The sequence below is a fragment of the Gobio gobio genome (genome assembly GCF_949357685.1).
Source record: "Gobio gobio genome assembly, chromosome: 3".
Lineage (NCBI taxonomy): Eukaryota > Metazoa > Chordata > Actinopteri > Cypriniformes > Gobionidae > Gobio > Gobio gobio.
The window spans coordinates 1,281,836-1,308,584 of NC_137099.1; the positions used below are offsets into that span (position 1 = coordinate 1,281,836).

Below are 26,749 nucleotides of genomic sequence, written 5' to 3' on the forward strand. Positions count from 1 at the left end.
GATGTGAATAAAACACGTAGTCAAGTTAGCTATAACTGTCTGAAAGGATTGTTATTGCAGCTTCCATAGACATCAGTGTGTGTTTTTTTGCTAGTACTTATGAGCATCTAAATCTCTGAAACCTGAAATAAACATGATGTGGTTGAAAACACTGAATAGTTGTCATGAGATGTGGTTGAAAACACTGAATAGTTGTCATGAGATGTGGTTGAAAACACTGAATAGTTGTCATGAGATGTGGTTGAAAACACTGAATAGTTGTCATGAGATGTGGTTGAAAACACTGAATAGTTGTCATGAGATGTGGTTGAAAACACTGAATAGTTGTCATGAGTTGTGGTTGAAAACACTGAATAGTTGTCATGAGATGTGGTTGAAAACACTGAATAGTTGTCATGAGTTGTGGTTGAAAACACTGAATAGTTGTCATGAGTTGTGGTTGAAAACACTGAAGAGTTGTCATGAGATGTGGTTGAAAACACTGAATAGTTGTCATGAGTTGTGGTTGAAAACACTGAATAGTTGTCATGAGATGTGGTTGAAAACACTGAATAGTTGTCATGAGTTGTGGTTGAAAACACTGAATAGTTGTCATGAGATGTGGTTGAAAACACTGAATAGTTGTCATGAGTTGTGGTTGAAAACACTGAAGAGTTGTCATGAGTTGTGGTTGAAAACACTGAATAGTTGTCATGAGATGTGGTTGAAAACACTGAATAGTTGTCATGAGATGTGGTTGAAAACACTGAATAGTTGTCATGAGTTGTGGTTGAAAACACTGAATAGTTGTCATGAGTTGTGGTTGAAAACACTGAATAGTTGTCATGAGATGTGGTTGAAAACACTGAATAGTTGTCATGAGATGTGGTTGAAAACACTGAATAGTTGTCATGAGTTGTGATGTTCGGCGACAGCCAAAGTGCGAAAATACTTTTGAATTTTGGCACTGAAATCTTTGTTCTGATTGGGTTCGGTACATATGGGTTATATAAGTACCGCTTGGGTTTCGGTACCCAACCCTACTGTGGTGTAAAGTGTGAGCGCACCTTCTGCTTGGCCTCCTCTGATGACGCGAGCAGCGAGCGGTTCTCCTGCGTGAGGTTCTGGAGCCGCTCTGAAGTCTCCGTCAGCTGTTGGGTCAGTTCTGCTTCCTTCAGCTGAGCATCCACCAGATCGCTCTCCATCTTCAGCAGCTGATCCTGATGATCGTCTCTCATCAAAGCGTCTCGCTCCTCTCGGAGCGAACGCAGCTCTTCTGACAGAACACACACCTGAGAAACGGCACATTTAGTCACATGTGTCATGAAGCTTCAGCAAAGCTGAGTGTCAGTGCCCGGTTGCATAAAGCACCTGAAGTTTTTCCCTCAAGTATGAACTTAAGGGGCGATTTCCCCTTACCTAAGAGAATAACATAAGGGTGTTGCATATAATCTCTTAAACGGTTCTCTTAGGGAAACATTGAAGTGTTTCACGACAGCGATCCTGGATTCACGTTATAAAAATCTTGTTGCCATAGATACGCAAAACACGAACACTAATGCTGCGTTCACACCAAATGTGAATAGAGCGTCAAATTCACGTCTAGTTTGACGCTTGAACTTTGAATGCATTCGCGCGTCCAAAGCGAGATGGACACGCGTATAAAGCAAAGCGCTTGAAGAGAAATTGACGCACGTCCTTTAGCGCTTTTCATAGTGGTTGTGCGGCCGCGAAATTGAAAAATACTACTGTTATTGTGTCACGAAATGTAGTTTTAAGAGTTGTTCAGTCGAGAATGTCGTAGTTTAAAGCTCAAATCTGTGGTTTATTTGTAAAGATGGCGCCTATTTAAAGATGTTGTGAGATCCCGCCTGGAACAGCCTCACCTCGGCTAGTCCTCCTGACTTTAGCCACTGGTAAACGAGACATGTTTAAATTCACAATCTATAGCTTCGGTTCTATTATATGAAACATATAAAGACATTAATGACTTGTTATAACGTCAAACGACTTCTTTAATTCTGTGAGTTTTTTCTTCATCTCATTCAGAAATGTTCGTATGACTGCAACTGTTCAGTGTCAGTGGTTGCGATGTGTGATGGTCAAATCAGTGTATTATTGTAACAATTTTTCATCGCTAAGATGGTCCAAAGCGTTCTCCATATCCCTAATGCTGCGTTCACACCAAACGCGAATAGAGCGTCTGGCGCGAGTGATTTCAATGTTAAGTCAATGTAAAGGCGTGTTGACGCGCGTCTGGAGGTCCTGTGGTGAGGAAGGCGCGTTTCGCGCGGCGCGAAGGACGCGAATTGAGCGTCTTGCGTGATATGCGCGTTACACGCAAATGGTGCTTTTCTGCATTCACGCGTTTGAAGCGAATTCGCGTCTGACGCCCGAGTTGAAAAATTTGAACTTTGGCGTCAATTCGCGCCGCGTTTACCACGTGACCGCAGAGAGCAGGCTCCTGATTGGTTAAGTGACGACATGAGAAACCCTGCATAATTTAAAAATAGTACTATTGTGTCACAAAATGTAGTTTTAAGACTTTCAGGTGAGAATGTAGTTGTTTAAAGCTCAAATCTGTGGTTTATTTATAAAGAGAGCGCCTATTTAAAAACATTATCTTGTGTTTGTGGAGTTGTGAGATCCAGGCGATCAGCGGGCGATCAGCGCTCATTAACCCCAGCGAGAGCAGCCTTTCCTCAGCCAGTCCTTCTGCATCTGCTGCTGCTCTGATGTCCTGTAGTGGTTCGTCTTGTGTGGATCTAACGGCCGATCTTTGCTCTCATGAATATATAATTTGCTGTCTGCCAAATCGTTTTGACTGAGGGCAAAGAGAAGTTTCATAACTTTATATTTTAAGGATATTTAAATATACATGCAGTGAAGATAATGTAGGAGTTGCCTGGAGCACATTTGTGTGGCTATTAATGCTTAATATATATGTTTAATGAAAATGAAAAGAGGCAGAGTGGTGTATTGACATATTTCTCCTGGAGTGCCTTGAACGCGCGTCAATTTCACTTCCAGCGCTCGAATTCTACAACACTTAATGCTTTTTAAGGGATTAATTAAGTGAAAAAACAGCATTTAAGGGGAATTATTTATTATTAATTATTTAGGGGAAGTGTTTATGACGTTTCAGTTAAAGAAACCCTTAAGTAACACTTGAGGTTTTTTTCTGCAACACCCTTTGGTTTAAGGGAAACATAAGGGCGAACTTAAGGGAAGATTACACTTAAGGTGCTTTATGCAACTGGGCAGAGATCTCCACCTGTGCAGACGACTCTTGAAGGTCCAATGTCAGCTGGTTCCTCTGCTCTGATAAAGTCTCACGCTCTTCCTTTAGCGTCTGGATCTGTAGAGCATGTCACACCATCAGATTAACACACACACGTTGGGTTTTCATGTTTTATGGGGACTTTCCATAGGCGTAATGGTTTTTATACCGTACATACTGTATATTCTATCCCCCTACACCTACCCATCACACACACACACACACACACAGACCCTAAACCTACCCATCACACACACACACTGCCCCTAAACCTACCCATCACACACACACACACACACACACACACTGCCCCTGCCCCTAAACCTACCCATCACACACACACTGCCCCTAAACCTACCCATCACACACACACACACACACACACACACACACACACTGCCCCTAAACCTACCCATCACACACACACTGCCCCTAAACCTACCCATCACACACACACACACACACACACACACACACACACACACTGCCCCTAAACCTACCCATCACACACACACTGCCCCTAAACCTACCCATCACACACACACACTGCCCCTAAACCTACCCATCACACACACACACACACACACTGCCCCTGCCCCTAAACCTACCCATCACACACACACACACTGCCCCTAAACCTACCCATCACACACACACTGCCCCTAAACCTACCCATCACACACACACTGCCCCTAAACCTACCCATCACACACACACACACTGCCCCTGCCCCTAAACCTACCCATCACACACACACACACACACAGCCCGTGCCCCTACCCATCACACACACACACTGCCCCTAAACCTACCCATCACACACACACACACACACAGCCCGTGCCCCTACCCATCACACACACACACACTGCCCCTAAACCTACCCATCACACACACACACACACACTGCCCCTGCCCCTAAACCTACCCATCACACACACACAGCCCGTGCCCCTACCCATCACACACACACACTGCCCCTGCCCCTAAACCTACCCATCTCACACACACACACACACACACACACACACACACTGCCCCTACCCATCACAGGAGACATTCTGCATTTTTACATTTTCTAAAAACATCACTTAGTCTGATTTATAAGATGTTTTCCTCATGGGGACCAAAAAATGTCCCCACAAGGACGAGGATTTCGGATTTTGCCATCTTTGTGGGGACATTTTGTCCCCATAACGTAGGGATTACCAGTCCAGACAGACAGACAGACAGACAGACAGACAGACAGACAGACAGACAGACAGACAGACAGACAGACAGACAGACAGACAGACAGACAGACAGACAGACAGACAGACAGACCTGTCAGACAGACAGACAGACAGACAGACAGACAGACAGACAGACAGACAGACAGACAGACAGACAGACAGACAGACAGACAGACAGACAGACAGACAGACAGACAGACAGACAGACAGACAGACAGACAGACAGACAGACAGACAGACAGACAGACAGACAGACAGACAGACAGACAGACAGACAGACAGACAGACAGACAGACAGACACACACACACACACACACACACACACACACACACACACACACACACACACACACACACACACACACACACACACACACACACACACACACACACACACACACACACACACACACACACACACACACACACACACACACACACACACACACACACACACACACACACACACACACACACACACACTCACACTCACACACACACACACACACACACACACACACACACACACACACACACACACACACACCTGCTGAAGCAGATCGCTGTTCTCCTGCTGTTCTTGAGTCAAACGCTGCTGCTGCTCCTGTAACTCGGACTGAACCTGCAGCATCTAAAACAAAACACTTCCTTCAGCCTTGCATTACAGAGATTTCCACAGCAACACAAAACTAGCCAGTGTTTCCAATTCATTGATTTATTTGTGGAGGTGAACTCCAACATTATTTTATCTGCAAATCAGTTCATTAAGCTTTGTTTCACTGGTTTATTCTGCCCTGCCCACTATAGGTAATCAGGGCTCGACATTAGTGGATTTTTTTGAAGAGGCAATTGAAAAATTATTTTACTTGCCCGACGGACAAGTATCCGGAGTAAAATGTAAAAACAAAAACTAACCAGGGAATCACCAAAGTGCAATAATAATTCTGCATCAGTGTAAGTGGAGATCGATAGTGGATAATAATATAAAACGAAGGTTGAGCTGTTGAGCCTCTCGACGAGAAAATCGAAAACAAATGAGCGCCGCTCACACACACAGAAACTCAGTTAACACACACGGTTAAAAATGTGTAGTTTTATATTTATAACATATGATACAGTTAAGCAACATCACTAACAAGAGTGTGTTTTCCTGAATATCATCACGACTGATTTCATACGCCAGTTCCATAAAAAATTCATTAACATTAAGTCACTTACATTTTAGATGCAATATGGACTGTTTTTGTTCTATTTCAGCAGAGAAAATAGTTCCAAACAAAGATCACAGAAGAACCATAACATCTCACAGCATCAGTGTGTGTGTGTGTGTTACTGAAGAACCATAACTCATCTCACAGCATCAGTGTGTGTGTGTGTGTTACTGAAGAACCATAACTCATCTCACAGCATCAGTGTGTGTGTGTGTGTGTGTGTTACTGAAGAACCATAACTCATCTCACAGCATCAGTGTGTGTGTGTTACTGAAGAACCATAACTCATCTCACAGCATCAGTGTGTGTGTGTGTTACTGAAGAACCATAACTCATCTCACAGCATCAGTGTGTGTGTGTGTTACTGAAGAACCATAACTCATCTCACAGCATCAGTGTGTGTGTGTGTGTGTTACTGAAGAACCATAACTCATCTCACAGCATCAGTGTGTGTGTGTGTTACTGAAGAACCATAACTCATCTCACAGCATCAGTGTGTGTTAGTGAATGATTCAGTGTTTGAATGAATCGGTTGAATCAAAGATTCAATGGCCTGTTCATAAACGACCGCCTAATTCTTGAATGAATCAGCCGTTTCACTGAATCGACTCAATGATTCGCTCATTCAGACGGTCACAGCGCCACCTACTGGTGCTTTAGTTTCATCTTTCCAACATTTCTTATTTGTAAATTCATAAATATTTAAAATAATCTCATAACATTATTTAATGCAGTTGTAATTTGTCAGTGTAAATGATTTAATTTGATTGGTAGCAGCCTATAGTGTCTTATTCTAATTTAATTTATAGATCAAATTTAAGAATATAAAAGGAAAGCTGAAGCATATCCTATATTTAATAAGATTATGGAAAAATGCCCTTTATAAAAAGGTACAAATATGACAAATATGCATATTTAAATATGTCAAAGCTGATTGAATACTGGTGAGAATATTGCTTCAGAATAGATTATATTTACAAAAGACAAGCACATTTTTTACTCGGACAAGTGAAGGACAAGCGTGTGAACCGGCTTAATGTCGAGCCCTGGGTAAATCCTCAAACGCTGCTAGCTCTACATGTGTTGGTTGTGGAGCGAAGTCTCTCACCATCTCGTTCTTCTCTTCCAGATGCTGTAGTTTCTCCTGAAGCTGATCTCTCTCCTCCGTTACAGATGTGAGATCTGCTTTGGTCTTCTCTATCGCATCAGACAGCACATGATGGTCCGGAGTCTCCAATCGCAGTCGCTCCTTCTCTTCCATCAGCTGCTTTATCTGCAAACAAACAGGATTCGCTTTAACACGGACATCAGCTGAGTGACATCAAGATATAGACGCCCGCCTTCACACACACAAGCTTTAATGCCATCCCATTCTCAATCCGTAGGGTTTAATATGGAGTTGCAGCTCTAATGTGGCGTTCACGCCGGACGCGATTCGCGCGAAGGTGGACGCTTGAACATTGAGTTTACTCGCTTCAATCGCGCATGACATTCACTGCACAACAGACGTGATTCTCCTCATGGGCGGAGCTTCTGCCAGCGGCTCGTCTCGTTGAGAAATGTCTGACATGGGCTGTGTTTACACGTCTTTTTTTGTTAAAATCTACTGTTAATGTGAGACAAAACGTAGTTTTCAGACTTTTTCAGTCGATAATGTAGTAGTTTAAAGCTCAAATGTGTGGTTTATTTATATAACGAGTGCCTATTGTGATGTGGTGTGTGTGTGTGTGTGTGTGTGTGTGAGCTCCAGTGGATCAGCGGCGCTCATTAACCCGGTGAGATCAGCCTTTCCTCAGCCAGTTCTTCTGCCGCTGGCTCTGATGTCTCTGTGGCGGCTCCAGATATAATTCGTCTTGTAACGGCCGATCTTTGCTCTCATGGATCTATAATTTGTTCCCTGGCAAATCATTTAGACTGAAGGCAAAGAGAAGTTTCATTACTTTATATTTTTAGGCTATAACTGTACGTTGCAGTTGTAACGTTAGCCGACTAGCACTGACTTTGAATGTTTGAGTGAATTGTTTGCTTTATTTCATGTGTAGCTTATTATAGCTTTTACTTATACTTTTGTATTATTGATCAAACATAAACTTGCATTTAACAGAAAGAGACTGTGTTGTGTTTCATGTCATTTAATGTTATCACAGTGATAATCATATTGTCTGAACCAGATATTAAAGGGGCTATATGCAACTTTTTCCCCAAAATAAACGTAACGATAGCCTTTTTATTTGACCATTTATGACTCAAACTTCTCCTGATGAGCATACTGACACCTTGTCCGCTCACAGTGGGTGCACCTATAAGCCTGTATCCTATTTTTCCTATTTTCTGGCGGGTCGTTTTTTCCCGCGCTGTCTGCGGATGTGACGTCACCACCGCTGCGAGAGCGAGCAGAAAATAAGAGCAGTTCTGTTTTTTTGGCCACAGGTGTCAGTTGCAAGTTTAAATTTCAGAAAAACGCATATAGCCCCTTTAATATACAGATTTTCTCCTCATTGTTGTCATTACTAGAGCAAGCTCCTGATTGGTTAACACGGCGCGAAATATCCGCCAAAGTTCAGATTTTTCAACTTGAGCGAATCGCTCGTTCAAAACGCTCAACCGCGCGAATCTTGCAGCCTCGACCGCGCGAATCTTGCCGCCTCAACCGCGCGAATCTCGCCCCCTCAAATCTCGCCGCCTCAACCGCGCGAATCTCGCCCCCTCAACCGCGCAAATCTCGCCGCCTCAACCGCGCGAATCTCGCCCCCTCAACCGCGCAAATCTCGCCGCCTCAACCGCGCGAATCTCGCCCCCTCAACCGCGCAAATCTCGCCACCTCAACAGCGCGAATCTCGCCCCCTCAATCGTGTGAATCTCACCGCCTCTTTCGTGTGAATCTCGCTGCCTCAATCGCGCGAATCTCGTCGCCTCTTTCGTGTGAATCTCGCTGCCTCAATCGCGCAAATCTCGCCGCAGAATGCCATTTCGCGTCTCTGCATTGACTTAACATGTAAATCACTTGCGCGAATCGCGCCCGGTGTGAACGCACCATAACAGCTTCAGCTCTTCTTTCCTCAAGGTTTAGGAGTGTGTTTATGGGGATTCTTCATTTGTGATGTTGGACGAGAAGGCCTGGCTCTCAGTCTCTGCTCTAATTCATCCCAAAGGTGTTCTATCGGGTTGAGCTCAGGACTCAAGTTCCTCCACACCAAACTCGCTCATCCATGTCTTTATGGGGCGACGCTAACGATTACATCAATTACACCAGTAGGTGGAGACAATGACAAAGTGTTAAAGTATTTGTCAATATCATTCATTCAAGAGATTCGTAAAAAACTAAAACAAAGTCACAGATAAAAAAAAGAAAAAATTCAAATGACATATTTATTGATTGTACATAAATGGCCTAAAATACCCACATGAAAAAATACTATAGTATATTACAGTAAAATTAATCTAGTAATTATTATAGTGTTTTTGAACTGTACTATAGTAAATTAACAAAGTGTAGTAAATACTATAATATACTACAATTTACTGTAGTATCTTTACTATGTTATGGTTCAAAAACGCTATAGTATTTACTAGAGTAATTTTACTATAATAAACTATAATATACTATAGTATTTTTTCATGTGGGTAGAAAGTGAAGAAAATAAAAGTAAAGTAAAATAAAACCGCATTAACGTGGAAGCGCTTTTCCACCACAGGAATAAAATTTTTTAAAAAGATAATTGTGACTTCTCAGAATTGCGAGTTATCTGTGTTCATTTTGATTTAGTTTTAGTCATGTTTTAGTCGACTCAAATCTAATGAGTTTAGTTAAACTGTAAAGCATTAATTGAGAATTTAAGCATCACATCACCGACGGTTACTGAACACACGACAAATCTGACGTTTTTGACATTAAAAATACACGAAAGAGCTCAATTCACTTGTTTGTTTTTTAAAAACATCTCTATAGTTTTTATAATGTTGTATTTCTGTTTTAGTCAGTATATCAGGTTAAGCTAAAGCTTCAGAAAAGTTTAATATTTAATTTCAAGTAATAAATGTGTTTTAATGTGTTTAATCTGATACTTTACTGAATAATGTGTCAAATACTGTTCTTAGTCTTTCCTCCTGACTACGAATTACATGGGAATTTAATTAAATACAGTTCATTGTGTAACCAAAAACGTAAATATAATGCGTGACTTTTAATTATAAACAAGCTGGAAATACACCGGGACTCTTATTTTGAAAAGTCTTATTATTGCAGTTCAGATGAGGAGATATGCTGAGGAATAATCTGTACCATGTTTATATGGGAATATGTTTTAGATGTTTGTAACGATGCATTAGTTCATAAACATGACCTGCCATAAATGTGTGTTATTGACTGATTGTGAGCTCATCTGTGACACAGGACATCAGTTCTGACGGGATTTCTTCCCTAATATTTTCCTCATGGTTTTTGTCATCCAACACTGGTTTTTATTTAGTGATCGTCTCGGAATTAACACTGGGAGATAAAAAGTCAGAATTACCTTTTTTAATTTTCATGCACAAGCTCTCTTGAGCAGTTTAACGCATTTTTAATAACTTTTTAAAGACAACATTTTACCAGTCATGTGTCTCTTATATAGTCTGGACTTTTAGGGAATAATAACAATCACATTTCTGTGTTTCCAGGAAGGAAATAAATAATTGGGAAACAGAGAGAGAGAGAGAGAGAGAGAGAGAGAGAACTTTTGGGTTCTGTCTTTCAAAGTACCTGATCTTGCAGCTCATCTCTGCTCTTCTCCTCATGATGGTCGGCCGTCTGATCTCTCTGCGACTCCAGATGGTGTATTTCTCCCTGAAGCTCCTTCACCTTCTCCTGAGCATCTCTCAGCTCCGCTTGAGTCTCGATCATCTGAGGTGAACAAAGCAGAAGTGTTGAACCCTCTGAGGGTCTTCGGTCATTTCTGACCCCAATTTTTATTAGCAAAAATTCATCGGAATGGTCTGAAACTTGGTGGCTTTATTGGTACTTGGTATATGAACACACAAAAAGGATTGGGTACAGGATTTGAAAAGTCTAAGTGGTCGAAAAAAGAAAGAGTCACATTCAGGGTCTTCGGGTCAAAAATTACCCCCATAGGAAATGAATGGGAATTTGGCAAACATTTAAAATACTGAGTTTTTTTGTGCATACAATCTACAAATCAGCCATGATGCAGAAAAAAAGCACTCAACAGTGAAGATCTTTAAAACATCAAGAGTGCAAAACACACAAAAAAACACAATTAGCTTTAGGAATGGCACGCGTTAATTTGTGTGTTTTTGTGTGTATAAGTGTGTGTTTCTTTTGTCTGTTTTTAAAGATTCACTCCTTCACTGTTGAGTCCTTTTTTTCTGCATCCTGGCTGATTTGTAGATTGTATGCACAAAAAACCTTATTTCCCATTAATTTCCTATGGGGGTCAATTTTGACCCGAAGACCCTGAGTGTGACTTTTTTTTTCAACCACTTAGACTTTTCAAATCCTGTCCCCAATATTTTTGGGTGTTCATATACCAAGTACCAATAAAGTCACCAAGTTTCAGACCATTCCGATGAAGCTACGATTTTTTTAATTTAAGTTTTTTATAAAACGCAAGATCCACTATAGTGATAAAAATGTGCTATTGCATGAAAAAAATAAACAATTTGTCCATCTCATTTAAAAAAGTGCTTTCATGAGGCCTAGGCTTGACTCTAAAATAAAGTCCAGCTTTAATAAAAAAATAAACAAAAAATTATATATATATATATATATATATATATATATATTGTAAGGGAAAGCTACAATATGAGTATAAATGAACTAACGAAAACACTTCCTGAATTATACACCCACACTCATGTTAAACGACATCCTAAGATGACGGGGAGAAAAGGAAGGAAGAACCATAAAGTATGGAAGAATCTGCAAGAGCCAGCATCGTCTGTACAAGAGTAACTAAGATGACAAGATATCGACACACTTGATTTCCTTTGCAGACAAACTAGACTTCCTCTTTGGAAAGAACCCAGATTGCTTAACATGTAAACAGTTCGGTATAAATACCCCTGTATTTTTTCTGTCAGTGTGCATTCCTTTTCGATTTCTTTTGATTGATGTACCATCATTGAGAATTACTCTCTCTCTGTATTTTTATTTGCATTGCTCTGCTGTATCAATCTGACTTGTATTGCTCGGACGAGAACAAGTTACTTTTTTACATCTATTGCTTGAAACTGCATACCAGGTATTTCAAACCTTTATATTGACCCACTCATTCATGATTGTCTGAGATTGGATAAGCTGAAGTATTACAACCTGTAACCTTTTATTATTTTGCTAATTACTTTTGGATCATTGTTTAACCAGTACTTTTATCTTTTGTATAAATAAATTTTCATTTTATAAAGAAAAAGTATTTTTCAGTTTTTTACCTCAGCTTATAAAGTCAATTGCATAAAGAATAGATAGAGCATTTTTATCACATCTGACACGGCCAAGGGGTCAAGCAACCATCGTTGAGAAAAACCACCGGGTGGTGAGTATGGTCTCATTACAAGGGTTATTGACTGTTTATTGATTTTGTATTGTTCATTAAGGGACGAGATGTTCATATCACTAGATTAATGGTATGAGATAACGAGCTAGTGTAGGCTTAGACCTAATACTGACCTGACAGCACAAGACTGCTTATCTGCAATTAATATAATTGTATCTTAAGGGTTAATCAGGAACTGGGATAAATACCGGATCCCACTACATGGGGGCTATCGTCCGGGATTGTTTAATATTAATATAATTTAATATTGACAAACCTAAAAAGAATCCGAGTGAACAATAATAATTTAAATCAATAAAGCGTTTTTATTCAAATGCTCCATCAGAGTCTCAAAGCACAGAGAGGAAGCTACTAGGAAAGTAACTTCCGCATTTTTTAACTTCAGTAATATATCTCAGGGACGCCTGAGAAAAGATATTTCTGTTGTTAAAACTGGTAATAAAATCTGGAGGACAGCGCTGTGGGACCAAGAGAGTACCCAATACTAGGACCTCAAATGTAAAAGGATAATTACCAAAAGAGAGGAAACAGATACACAGCTATGGATAATATAACTAATATCAATTTGCTCTCCCAAGATGAATTAACTAAACGACTAAAAAATGCGGGATATGAAGGAAGTGAGGAAATGTTAACCATTAGAAACACTTTATACACCGCTAATGTAGAAAGTTTACGAAAACTAGTCAAAAAGGTTGGGGAATCGAGTAAAAGAAAACAAATTATAATAGATATTGAAGACAGTGAAACCACCGTTCCAATTGTTAAAGGAATTAACATACGAGTGATTAAAAACGGTGTTCCCAATACGGAAGCATTGGTCTTAGCAAACTCGCCTACCCCATCAGAATCTGACAGGGAGGGAGCGACGGGTTGAGACGCGGACCATTTAAAAGAAGGAAGTAGAATAATGCCAATGGAGGCAGGGGCGATTCCTAAACATAGTGCTTTCCTTAAAAAGATTCAGGCCTCTGATAACGGGGGAGGATCATGGGAATTTGGAAAAAATGCGTTTAGACCGTATTAAACATCCACGGAAAGAAAAAGTAAAAGATAATTACAGAATACGGGTAGAAGGTAGATCTGATAAAAGTTCTGGTTCAGAATATAGTGAGGATGAGGAAATACCTCGTAGAAAGAAAATTAATTACAAAAAAAATCTAGAAGCCAATCTCGTGAGGGGCGAAGTAGCTCTCATTAAAGAAAACATGACACTTTGGGAGGAAGAACGTTCTTAACCTGCCCCGGTCTTGTTCTTAAAGCAGGATATTCGAACCTAACAAATATAAAGGGACCAGGCCAAAAAAGTATTAAGTATCTGATTATCATAATGAATAATACTTAAATCGATTCTGTTCAATCGAATTGAACAGGTTCAAAGGCTAAAATAGATATGTTAGCAGAACAATTAGATTGTATGCAGAAATCGTTGTGTTACATGCTGTTAGATGATAACAGAAACGACAGACAAGAACCGACTAACAACTAAATTTGGAAGTTGAGAGAATACACACATCAGGAGCTACCGCCCCGTAAGGGCAAAGCTCCCAGAAAACAATTAAAACCTGATAAAACTAGAAAGCTTATCAGGGAGAGTAGTGAAAGATAATACAGAATAGTAAAATATGAAAGGAAAATAGAGGATGAAGAAGAATCCTCAGAATCTCTGTCTGAATCTGAGTACTCAACTTCTGACAGAGAGGAGACAAGCAGCAAGAAACAGTTACTTCCTCCTAAGCCTCAAATAGATTTGTCACTAATGGCAGCCATCTCTAGGCAGGAAAAGGGGAGAGTAAACTCAGAATCAGATGAGGAAGTAAGGCCTAAACTGAGGCGTGGGCCGAAAAGACAGGCAAAAACTGACAGCGTCACTTCAATTCAGGTATTGAAGAATATGCGATTTCCTGGCGCAGGCAACAATAACATGGCCAAAGCTAGAATGGTAGCTGAATTGAGGGAAACGTTAAATGTCACAAAAAGCCTGATTGAACAAATGATTAAGTATCATACCGGGTTGTCTCTAAGATTGGAAACATTAAAAGATCATAATTCAAAAGTAATTGGAATAAATGAGGAAGCCGAATTTAGGAAAGAAGTAGAGATAGTAAAAACCACAGGATTGTGGCCATATTTATCTGAAAAGGCTAGAGAAGGCTGGACTGAAACAAAAATGCTAGCCAGATTAAAAAAAGATAGTTGTAGACCTACCAGGTTGCAGAGAAATTGCAAGTTGGGGGGCGGAAACTGACTGGTCAGAATTGTCTAAATTTGCAGCAAGATATGACAGAGAAACAAATAGAAGACAAAGAATGAAAGACAGTTCAGGACCAGAAAGGAACAGACCAGCGGAGAGAGCGAGAGACAAACAAAAATCTAACTTTCAAAAAGATAAATTCCGATCAAATGACCGACATAAGCTCAGGCCTAGTGAAAAAGCAAATATATAGAGTGTATGGATTTAGTAAGGAAATGGGGCCTGTCACTAGAGATAGATATCTTTGGGAAGGTTTGCATTGCATATTAGGCAGCTCAAATTTAATGTGTTTGAAAGATGTTATTTTCGTTAAAGAAATGACAGAGAAGGTTCCTGAGGAGATCAGGGAAGTTAAGTGGCTTAAAACAGTCGACCTGGGGCAAGAGATAAATAGAGTTGTAAACGAGACTCTACTACCAAAAGACGAGTTAAGAAAATTACTCGAAAAATATAAAAATAACTGCGCAAAAAGTAAAAACGATTGTGGGAAGTTATCAGATAAATATGAGTATACTATAGTGGGAGGAATCCCAACACCACAGAGGCAATACCCGCTTAATAAAGCTGCATATGCAGAAATAAAACAAACTATAGGGGAATTGCTTCGTAAAAAGGTTATGGGTATTCAGAGCGTGGAAAAATCTGATGGGACCTATCGTTTAGTGACAAATTTCAAAGCATTAAATAAAGTAACAGTACCTGACACCAGGTATTTAATTAATGCGAGAGACGCAACAAATGGCCTACAAGGTGGTAAAATCCTGTCTAAAATAGACTTAGCTAATGGGTTCTGGTCAGTCCCATTGGCTAAAGAAAGCCGACCACATACGGCCTTCACCTTTGAAGGGAAACAGATGATATTTAACCGTTTGCAAGGGTTCTGCAACCCTCCTAAGGTATTCCAGGCAATAATATCGGAAATTTTGGAAGGTTTACCTGTCACAGTGTACATTGATGATGTATTAATTGCCACGGAAACCGTAAAAGATCATATGGAAGTCCTAACGGACACCATTGGCAGATTAGCAGAAGCTGGCTTCCTGTTAAATCTGAAAAAACTAGAGTTGGGGAAGGAGAAGGTCAATTTTCTAGGGTTTGAAATTTCAGGAAATTAAAGGGGAATTGCACAATCAACCCAAGAGAAACTTAAAGAGTTAAAAAATACAGAAATAAAAAACTTGAAACAGTTGCAAAAACTTGCTAGGGAGATTAAATTTCATACGAGATTTAATTCCAGGATATAGTGCTAAAGCAAAAACAATGTATAAAGCCACAGCCGGGGATAGCTTTAAATGGGATGAAAACCTGGAAAAAATAAAATGTGACCTAATAGAAATGGCCTTAAATTCAGGGAGGATTATCAGAAGAGATCCTGATAAGAACCTGGTAGTTAAAGTTAATAACACAAATGAAGAAATGGAAGTTATCCTATATAATGAAGGTAGCTCAAAATCACCAGTGATGTTCATTTCGCATGAAAAACCGGCAAATCAAAGAAAGAATGAAAATATGTCATCAGTTGACATATTAGCGACGTTAGCAAGAAATTTACTGACAATTAAATCCTTAGCTGCAGAGAAACTGATAATAGTAGTAGCTAAAGGCGAAGGTATAGATTTACTGGTAAGAGAAGCCAAAAATCTTGTGAATGAACAAAAGATGATTCACACCTTTACCTGGGCGAAATGGAAAAAATTAATCTTTGATAAACAGATTGAATTTAGAAATGAAAAAAACGCCTAAAAAGGAAAAACAGACTATGATAAACCCGAAACAAATGTGTTACTTTACTGAGGGTAGTTCAGAAAAAGGCCAAGAATGGTGGGGTTTCTTAGTCAAGCTAAATGGAAAAATTATCCATAGAGAGAAAGGTAGATAGTAAAAGTGGAGGATAGTAAAAGTGCTCAGGAAGCTGAAGTAACTGCAGTGGACAGAGCAATTTCACATATGAAAGATAACAATCATAAAGATTGTATACTAGTAACGGACAGTGAATATGTATATATGGGTATAGTTCAAAATTTGGACATAGGGCAACAGAATGAATTCCATAATGCAAAAGGGAAACCTTTAGCACAAAGAGAATTATGGATGAATATTAAAGACAACTATGAGATTGCTAAACCAAGAGTATTGAATAAGACAAGCCACAGTGTTCAAAAAACGGAAGCTGCAAGAGGAAAGGTCGATGAATACATTCGAGTGAGAGCAGTTACGAAAGCAAGCGAGGGGACCCTATTGCAAGAACTGCACGATAAACTGAAGCATCCTTCCACAGCGTATATTGCGAAATACTGCCAACAAATGGGTTTGTATGTGCAGAACCTGAAAACCAGCTATCACAAAATCAAGCTTAACTGTCCTGATTGTAGGAAGGTAATGACCAGTGTATATCATGATTTTGGAAAAATCAAAAACTGAAAAAGAGAATGTCGAAATAAGCCTCGATTTCGCGGGTCCCTTGAGACCTAAAACGAAGAGAAATAATGTTTATTTCTTAATGATAGTGGACAATTGCTCAAATTTCACACAAATATACCCATGTCCACAGGCTACGAGCACAGTGGTTGTGAATAGCTTAAAGGACTGGATAAAATACAGAGGTGCGCCAGAACGTGTTCGTGGAGATAATGCACATAATTTAACAGGGCTAGAGGTTGAAAACTTTTGTGAAGAACAAGGTATCACCTTAATTAAAGCAGTTAAATATCAGCCAAATTCAAATAGAATAGCTGAGAATTGTGTGAAAAGATGTAAAAATTGGTTTATTAAAAATCAGAGTCTAGGAGACTGGGACCTACTAATTCCAGAATGCCTCCATTTTCTGAATTATAGGGTTTAAAAAACAAATCAAATTACTGAACCGACTGACACAAGCAAAAATCCGTTTAAGGTAGGCCAAAAAGTTTATATCTTATTAAAACAAAAACAGGGACGTTTTCGAAGTAAAACGGGAACTGAAGATAAGGTAGTAGAATTAACTTCAAATACGACCGTTAAACTTGAAGCAAACGGAATTTGGTCAGTTAGAGATCTTGTGGGGAGCAAAGACTAAGAAAACTATAATGAACAAACAGCGAGTGACCTCTCAGCAGGATTTTAAGTATCCGACGGAGGGCGCTGTAGTAGTTGTTAAAGATTTTAGTGAATCCTTTTTGGTGAAAACGTGGCATAGAGAGAGTCGAGAGGGCACTACCTCTATCCGACGGAGACCAACTGACTGTGTGATCTGTGGCAAACAGGAAGTTTGCAAACTCCTCTGGGCAGGAACTCGAGAAATGAGGGAAAGCCACACCTGGCTTAAAGCGCAGGTGGAAACTGTGCCAAAATGGTTCTGTAGTGAAAGAACCGTTGGCCCATGTGCAATCGGAGACATTTCAATCTGTGGAGCATGTCGGATAAAAACGCAGAATTGGATCGTTTGGCAGTACGAACTAACCACTGGGAATTGTGGTTGTAAAAACTGTGTAGATTGTAAATTAAAATTTAATCTACGAGGCCAAGAGTGTAAGTGTGTTCTAGTTGAACAAGGACAACTTAAAAGGTGTGACAAGTGTGTCATTCTTCTGAAAAAACGCTGGATGGTTGTGACCAGCCAGAAAGGAGTATGGCAAACTAGGAAAAGTGGTACCAGTTTAGGATGTTTCCAAAATGGTAAAATTATGGAAAAATGGGAAGTGAACCCATTAGCCTTAATCTCTGACAAAGAAAAGGCATTTTTATGGGACAGGCTGTTTATTTGTGGAGAACAAATACCGTTAGATTCCGACCCGTTCCGAAAAGGGGAAGTTCTGGACAAAACCTTGTCTAGAGACACTGACCTGAATCTATGGAAACAAGTGGTGAAAGAATCATTGCATGACGGGGATGGTCTTGTGAACTATAAAGAAAAGGGAGAGTACAAGGAAAAATTATTATACGATTTAATGATTGATGTAATTAAAGAAATGTCTTTACAGGAAGAATTCCCTATTTATATGCCGAGAGAGTATAGTTTTTATGTCTGGGAAACGAACCTTACTATCCAAGCACGTCGTCAGAGGACGTTTACAGGGTCAGAAATAGTAAAGGTCAAAATAGAACCTGGACAGCACAGTATAGAGTGGGAAGTGAAAGTCTCACTAACAACTACCTCAGATTACATGGGGGTTGGAAGATCAATAGAGGGGGTTCATGTGGAACGATCAGTGATCCCTAAAACTAACTCGCTGAGCAAAGTAACCAATTGGTTCAGAAAGCAGTTAGGGAAAGTTTAGGTTGACATGTCTCTCTGTGTCTCTTTTTCTGTTTTGCAGCAACATGAGGCGAAAAGGAACGGAAACGAGACGAAAGCAGAGGACGCTGAGAGGAAAAAGGAGAACTTTAAGTCTGTTCCTGGTTGCGTCACTAATATCGTTGTTAATAAGTTTTTTCATAGTTTGCTTGGGCATATCTGTAGAAAATAAAGAAAGTAAAATAGGAGTAGCCTCGTGTTCTGAAATTGAAAGAATAGTTAGTAAAATTTGTTATAAACAAAATGTAACTTTAAAAGGCGAAATATATGGGCCAAGAATGATAAGGGAAATGTTCAAGGGATTTATTGCTAAAATAGATAAATCTTTTTGGAATTGTAAGGGTACAAAACGAATCAGTGCAACCAAAGGGCCAGTTCTTTATGGGAATAAAGTAATAAAGAATAAAACCAAGTTACAATGGAGTAGTTTTAAAAGCCCATAACCAGACACATGTAAAATTGAAGGGTTTGGTTTATAATTTTTCAGATATAACTAACCTTACGTCCAGGTCGCATGTGTACAAAATATGGAATAGTCCTATTGTGGAAGTATCACAAAAAGACAAATGGGATTGTTTAACTAAACAGGTCAGTACTGTAGTGCAGGAAACCTGGATGGGAAAAAGTGGCATAGAAAGAGCCATAACTATGGAAATAAAAAATGACAGTGTAATTGGAGCAAACAAAAAACGAAAAATTAGATCTACTAGTAAAATTAAAATAACTAAGAACACGTGGAATAATGCAGATTTGAGCAACCCAGTGCAGAAAAGTTATTGGCCAATAGGACTGAAGCCACATGTATTAATTTTGGGGGTGTTTAAAAATAGACCCAAACCAGCCTATGCAGAGTTAGACTGGGTGACATGTGAGAAAAAGGTTGTGCCACTTGCATTGTGTGAGAACAGAAAAGATTGCCCATATTTGACTAAAAATACGTTTTTGAGTAATAAACCTGAAAACCAGTTATGGTACAATTTAGATATAAATTGTAAAACGGAATATGGTACGACTAGTGCCTGGATCTGCTATTTGGATAGTGAATCCGAATGGGATAACGATAAATTTAAAGAGTATGGCATTGAGGTCATCAAGCTGTGGCATTCTTGGATGAGTTATCAAGACGCAAACAATGAAATGGTTAAGGCCGAGTCAAAGAGAGACACATGGACGATTAACGACACATTGTGGAAAAACGGAGTAGGGGGTAGTAGACTACACCCATTGACTTTGGATTATGCGCCACGAGCAGGAATATCGTTAGAACTAGCGAATGCATCAGGGATAGTGAGTTATATTCTAACTAATATATCTGATCAACAATATAGATCCGCTATAGTGCTTTATTGTTTGGCAATTGAGGGCCCACTTCGGTGGACTCATACAAATCAAGGTATTTGGAGTAATCATAGTGATGGAATGAATAAAGGTACATTAAGATGGATTGGACTATCCAACTTCCAGTACCGAGTTTGGGATGTGTTCCCTGTAGCAATGGGATTGGATGAGATATCTAGCCAAACAGTCACTTGGAGAACGTTCCAAGAGAGCAAAAATAAGAACATATTCCCAATTTCTATATCTTATAGGAATAATAAATCAAATATAGGACTAAACAAATTAGTGTTGACCAATGGTTATTGGAGTAATAAATACTATTTACCAATGTTGAAACCTAGCGAACATCGGGGTAGCAATGGTAGGGATTATAAAGTATTGATGGCGTCATCTAATTTTAATATAAAAAGATCGAGTCCTTTTGCTAGGCATAGTCTACGGTCTGATGACTATTTAAAGGACGTAAATAAGATTAGATCAAGCTCATGGAATTTTGGAGTTGGCAAGTTTCAATTTAGAAGGGATGAAGAGGAGAAATATTTGTGGTTTCCGGGTAAAGAACAGGCTTGCGACAAAAGGATGTTCGATGAATGGACTGTTAAAACCCCAGGTGACATGTTCAGCCCTAATATAACATGGATGTATAAAGGGGAACACTTATATTGTACATTTAAAGACAAGATTGGAAGTGAGGAACGATGGGAAGATATAAGTCAAATTACGCCAGGGGCTCCTTTAATGTTGATAGCAAAAAATCAGATAATGAAAAAATGTGCATTTTCATCTATGGTGAAAAGTCAACTTGAGCTAGGGGGAATTTTTGATTTAGTCGACGATTACCTGGAAGGCCTTTCAATGGGCCCGCATTTTATGTTTTCTGCAGACTTCTCATCTCAATTAATAAGGCCAAATACAGGGAATCTATTCACGGTTTATTGGAAAGTACAAACTAAAGCGATTCTGTGGGCTTTGGATAATGTTAAGGAGCTTGCTGTCTCCATTTGGGATTTATTCGTAGAATCATGGTTTTACATACAAATAGTGGTAATCTGCCTGGCTGTCATCTTTATAGTGACAGTATCGACAGTTATGATAATTAAATTTTCCAAACTAGGATTGGTTTGCAATCGACTGTCGAAACTGAACGGTTCCTTAAAGGACCGGAAAGCGCTTCTCTCTGCAAGCGAGTTCGACTCTGACATTGAGGATGGAAAAGTTTGAGGACTGCGAGTTACGCAATTTTAAGAGGCCCCTCGAGGCCTTATAAGCATGGCAGGTTGACTAGTGAACTTGACACAGACTGACACTTGGAAGGTGATTGAACATAACTGAATTACAACAGCGGTCATTACGAAAAATAGATAATGGCCTATCCAAATTGCTCAAACACAAGCTCGTCCTGGCCCAGCCAAGAACAAGCGAACCGCGATATAGTGAGTATGGTTATTATAAACTTTTGGTTAATTGTGTATTGGATTTCTGGGCTGTTCTATAATCACCGCCAACAATTTTTTCTAATGTGTTTGAGCCTAGGTCTTTTTAATATTCTGGATGATTTTTCTTTAGTTCTGATTTTAGTATCACAGCTGTTGAGAAGCGCTAGATATGTAAAACTTTTTGGTCAAAGAGGCATTTTTGCGGTAATGATTTTTGCAGGCGCAATTTTTGTATACAATTTCGCTAGATGTTATATTGACATTTTTTGGCTGAAATATGTTGGAATAGTGATTGCTATCCTAACATACATTTTTCTGATCGCATTAAGCTATCAGAGAAATGATATGCTTAGACCCCTTGTGATAAAACTGGCAGTTTTGTATTTTTTAGTAATTATAATGGCTGCCAGTTCTCGGCACATTGAAGAGCCAAAATTATTCATGCTCTCAATTCTTGTGGGCATTAATGATTACAGCCGATTATTCAAATTTTTAGACAATTGTAAATTTTGGTGTTGTTGAAACACAGTTGAACACAGGAGGAGAATGACTCAGAAAAAAAAAAAAAAAATGAGTCATTGCCCTCTTTTTGAAAGGGTCGGGGATATTTTGTTTTCATTTCATTATGTTTTTTGACCAAGATGATTTTGTTTATCATTTTTTATTTTTATGACCATGATGATTTGTTTTCATTTTATTTTTATTATAAATAAGAATGATTACTGTTATAATGTCTTCATTATTTTTTTAGTTTTCCATTGATTTTTCCAAATAATTTGGTAAATAGGAAGTTATGACATTTTTTGGAACTTGAATTGTATTAGTTTGTTATCATTCATGACGTCAGATGAAGAAGACGAATATTCTGTATTTTGATTTTTTCTTTCAAAAACAAATTTTTTGATTTTATGATCTATTGCTCAATTACTTTTTTGCATTATAGACTAAAGCAGATTTGCGAGTATTTGATAGTAATTTTTTAATAGTATGTTAAAATGTTCTCTGTTTTTATTCTGGCCAAATAAAAGCAGACAACAAAGAGGATTTCACTCTTTAAGATTGATAGTGATTTCTTTTTGTTTCTGTTGATTTTTCTTTCTTTAAACATAATCTACCATCATCTAACATTGATTTGGTTTAGAGGTATTAGGTTCTTTCATTGAATGAACAATGATTAACGGAACATTATAAGTTGGTTTATTTTGTCTTCTTTTCTTACGATTAATAGAACAATGAGTTGATTTATTTTGTTTTCTTTTTGTATTGAATTAACTATCCTAGATAGTGCATGATAAAATGATTTATTATTTTATGATTTGGTGTTACATTAGGTGCCTATAATGAAAAAGACACCGAGCGGGGTAATGCAGAGAAGATGTCACGAATGTGAAAAATATTGTTATCCTTTGAAATTAATAGTTTATAAGAGAGAAATGTTGATGTATGTGAATTTTTGTACAGAATGTGTAATCAAACAGGGTTATTACATGGCTGAAATAAGATCTATTACATTTTATAAAGCGATGGCGGATTTTACTGACCCAAAGAGCACTCATCATCTCGATTATCACGCATTGAGCTTTATTATTGACATGAAATGAATAATTGTAGACCTAGACGAAGCTGTTGAGCTTTTGATTGGACACAGAGAAACTATTTCGAAAGGACGGTGCTGTGCGGAGATTCAAACCTATCTATGGCGGAAAATGGTTGTTCCAGGGTTTTGTACAAGGATGGCGCGTGTTAACGGCCAAATTGTCTTTGTCTATGTGCTCGATCCAACAGCTCTGCTTTGTACGTCTGTCGAGAGCCCACTGGGTTCCAAGCATGGTAGACGAAAGCATATTGGAGAGTGGTGCCGAGTTGGCGTTATCTCCGCAAGTGCTGATGGCAATGGATCGAGCCCCGAGGAGAAGGAACTCATTCCGATGGATGTCCGTGTCGAAGACATGGTACCGGGAGACGGTTAAGAATCTGTCCGCACAGTACGGGACTCTCGTGATTGGTTTCTTCTGGAAAGAGAGTGAGACTAGGTATCGCTTTCATGAGTGTTGTTTGGATTATGTACTTCCTACTGTCTATGTTTTTAATGTTAGATTGGATGAATTGAACGTAATATACCCTGACGAAGTTAATAGTAAAAGTATTTCCGTGAGTGCAAGAGGGGGTGTAAGGGAAAGCTACAATATGAGTATAAATGAACTAACGAAAACACTTCCTGAATTATACACCCACACTCATGTTAAACGACATCCTAAGATGACGGGGAGAAAAGGAAGGAAGAACCATAAAGTATGGAAGAATCTGCAAGAGCCAGCATCGTCTGTACAAGAGTAACTAAGATGACAAGATATCGACACACTTGATTTCCTTTGCAGACAAACTAGACTTCCTCTTTGGAAAGAACCCAGATTGCTTAACATGTAAACAGTTCGGTATAAATACCCCTGTATTTTTTCTGTCAGTGTGCATTCCTTTTCGATTTCTTTTGATTGATGTACCATCATTGAGAATTACTCTCTCTCTGTATTTTTATTTGCATTGCTCTGCTGTATCAATCTGACTTGTATTGCTCGGACGAGAACAAGTTACTTTTTTACATCTATTGCTTGAAACTGCATACCAGGTATTTCAAACCTTTATATTGACCCACTCATTCATGATTGTCTGAGATTGGATAAGCTGAAGTATTACAACCTGTAACCTTTTATTATTTTGCTAATTACTTTTGGATCATTGTTTAACCAGTACTTTTATCTTTTGTATAAATAAATTTTCATTTTATAAAGAAAAAGTATTTTTCAGTTTTTTACCTCAGCTTATAAAGTCAATTGCATAAAGAATAGATAGAGCATTTTTATCACATCTGACACGGCCAAGGGGTCAAGCAACCATCGTTGAGAAAAACCACCGGGTGGTGAGTATGGTCTCATTACAAGGGTTATTGACTGTTTATTGATTTTGTATTGTTCATTAAGGGACGAGATGTTCATATCACTAGATTAATGGTATGAGATAACGAGCTAGTGTAGGCTTAGACCTAATACTGACCTGACAGCACAAGACTGCTTATCTGCAATTAATATAATTGTATCTTAAGGGTTAATCAGGAACTGGGATAAATACCGGATCCCACTACAATATATATATTGTATTATATTCAATGGGAAATATTGGTCATAAATATTAATTATTAATCATAAAATTATCTCAAAACACCAAAAATATATTTCATTGATTTTACTCAAATCTTTTTTTTATCTTAATCCTGCCCTCCGGGTCATTTTTGACCCATAAATGAAGAACCCCAGAGGGTTGAAAGGGTCATCACGGGCGAATGTGCTCACCATCTCCACGTTCTCCTCCAGGTCGCTCTTGAGCTGGTCTCTCTGGTCTCTCAGGCCCTGTAGGATCTCCTGCAGCTGCTCTCGCTCTTCAGTGATGGAGCTGATGGTGCGGCGCAGGTTCTCCATCTCATCTGGGTCGCTCTGAACTCGCCCGCTCTTCTCAGACAGAAGCGCGTCTCTCTCTCCGCTAGCACACTCCAGCTCTGACCTCAGCTGGAGAGAACAGTGTTAAAACACTCCGGGCTGGCGGGCAGTGGGACTGTGTGTGGTGTAGGGTTGGGTATCGGTTGGGGTTTTTTTTCGATACCGGTGCCAAACCGATACTTTTAAAACGGTACCGGTGCCTAAACCTATTTCTAAAGCGCAATGTGTGGCGCCATGTTAGTTTGCGCCTCAGAAGAATCGGATCTGTCGGATTTACAACACGTAAATTAATTCATTTCTCACGAAATACATGAAAGTAAGTGACCAGTGAACTGGAAGAAGAATAGAAGAAACTATATGATTACTATATGATGTGCATGTATCTGATGTGAATAAAACACGTAGTCAAGTTAGCTATAACTGTCTGAAAGGATTGTTATTGCAGCTTCCATAGACATCAGTGTGTGTTTTTTGCTAGTACTTATGAGCATTTAAATGTCTGAAACCTGAAATAAACATGATGTGGTTGAAAACACTGAATAGTTGTCATGAGATGTGGTTGAAAACACTGAATAGTTGTCATGAGATGTGGTTGAAAACACTGAATAGTTGTCATGAGATGTGGTTGAAAACACTGAATAGTTGTCATGAGATGTGGTTGAAAACACTGAATAGTTGTCATGAGATGTGGTTGAAAACACTGAATAGTTGTCATGAGATGTGGTTGAAAACACTGAATAGTTGTCATGAGATGTGGTTGAAAACACTGAATAGTTGTCATGAGTTGTGGTTGAAAACACTGAAGAGTTGTCATGAGATGTGGTTGAAAACACTGAAGAGTTGTCATGAGATGTGGTTGAAAACACTGAATAGTTGTCATGAGATGTGGTTGAAAACACTGAATAGTTGTCATGAGATGTGGTTGAAAACACTGAATAGTTGTCATGAGATGTGGTTGAAAACACTGAATAGTTGTCATGAGATGTGGTTGAAAACACTGAAGAGTTGTCATGAGATGTGGTTGAAAACACTGAATAGTTGTCATGAGATGTGGTTGAAAACACTGAATAGTTGTCATGAGATGTGGTTGAAAACACTGAATAGTTGTCATGAGATGTGGTTGAAAACACTGAAGAGTTGTCATGAGTTGTGGTTGAAAACACTGAATAGTTGTCATGAGATGTGGTTGAAAACACTGAATAGTTGTCATGAGATGTGGTTGAAAACACTGAATAGTTGTCATGAGATGTGGTTGAAAACACTGAATAGTTGTCATGAGTTGTGATGTTCGGCGCCAGCCAAAGTGCGAAAATACTTTTGAATTTTGGCACTGAAATCTTTGTTCTGATTGGGTTCGGTACATATGGGTTATATAAGTACCGCTTGGGTTTCGGTACCCAACCCTACTGTGGTGTAAAGTGTGAGCGCACCTTCTGCTTGGCCTCCTCTGATGACGCGAGCAGCGAGCGGTTCTCCTGCGTGAGGTTCTGGAGCCGCTCTGAAGTCTCCGTCAGCTGTTGGGTCAGTTCTGCTTCCTTCAGCTGAGCATCCACCAGATCGCTCTCCATCTTCAGCAGCTGATCCTGATGATCGTCTCTCATCAAAGCGTCTCGCTCCTCTCTGAGCGAACGCAGCTCTTCTGACAGAACACACACCTGAGAAACGGCACATTTAGTCACATGTGTCATGCAGCTTCAGCAAAG

The 26,749-nt window shown here is 39.2% G+C and overlaps 1 protein-coding gene across 1 annotated transcript in view; it reads right to left on the minus strand.

Moving 5' to 3' along the window:
- cenpe (centromere protein E) overlaps nucleotides 1–26,749 on the minus strand; it is a 132,607-nt gene that overhangs the window by 60,642 nt on the left and 45,216 nt on the right. Inside the window, exons 25-31 of the mRNA XM_079811915.1 lie at nucleotides 26,477–26,701; nucleotides 24,903–25,115; nucleotides 10,445–10,585; nucleotides 6,812–6,976; nucleotides 5,040–5,123; nucleotides 3,254–3,337; nucleotides 1,047–1,271 (exon numbers count right to left, since the gene is read on the minus strand). Of these exons, the coding sequence (XP_079668041.1) occupies nucleotides 1,047–1,271; nucleotides 3,254–3,337; nucleotides 5,040–5,123; nucleotides 6,812–6,976; nucleotides 10,445–10,585; nucleotides 24,903–25,115; nucleotides 26,477–26,701 (1,137 nt within the window). The remainder of the gene's footprint in view (nucleotides 1–1,046; nucleotides 1,272–3,253; nucleotides 3,338–5,039; nucleotides 5,124–6,811; nucleotides 6,977–10,444; nucleotides 10,586–24,902; nucleotides 25,116–26,476; nucleotides 26,702–26,749) is intronic.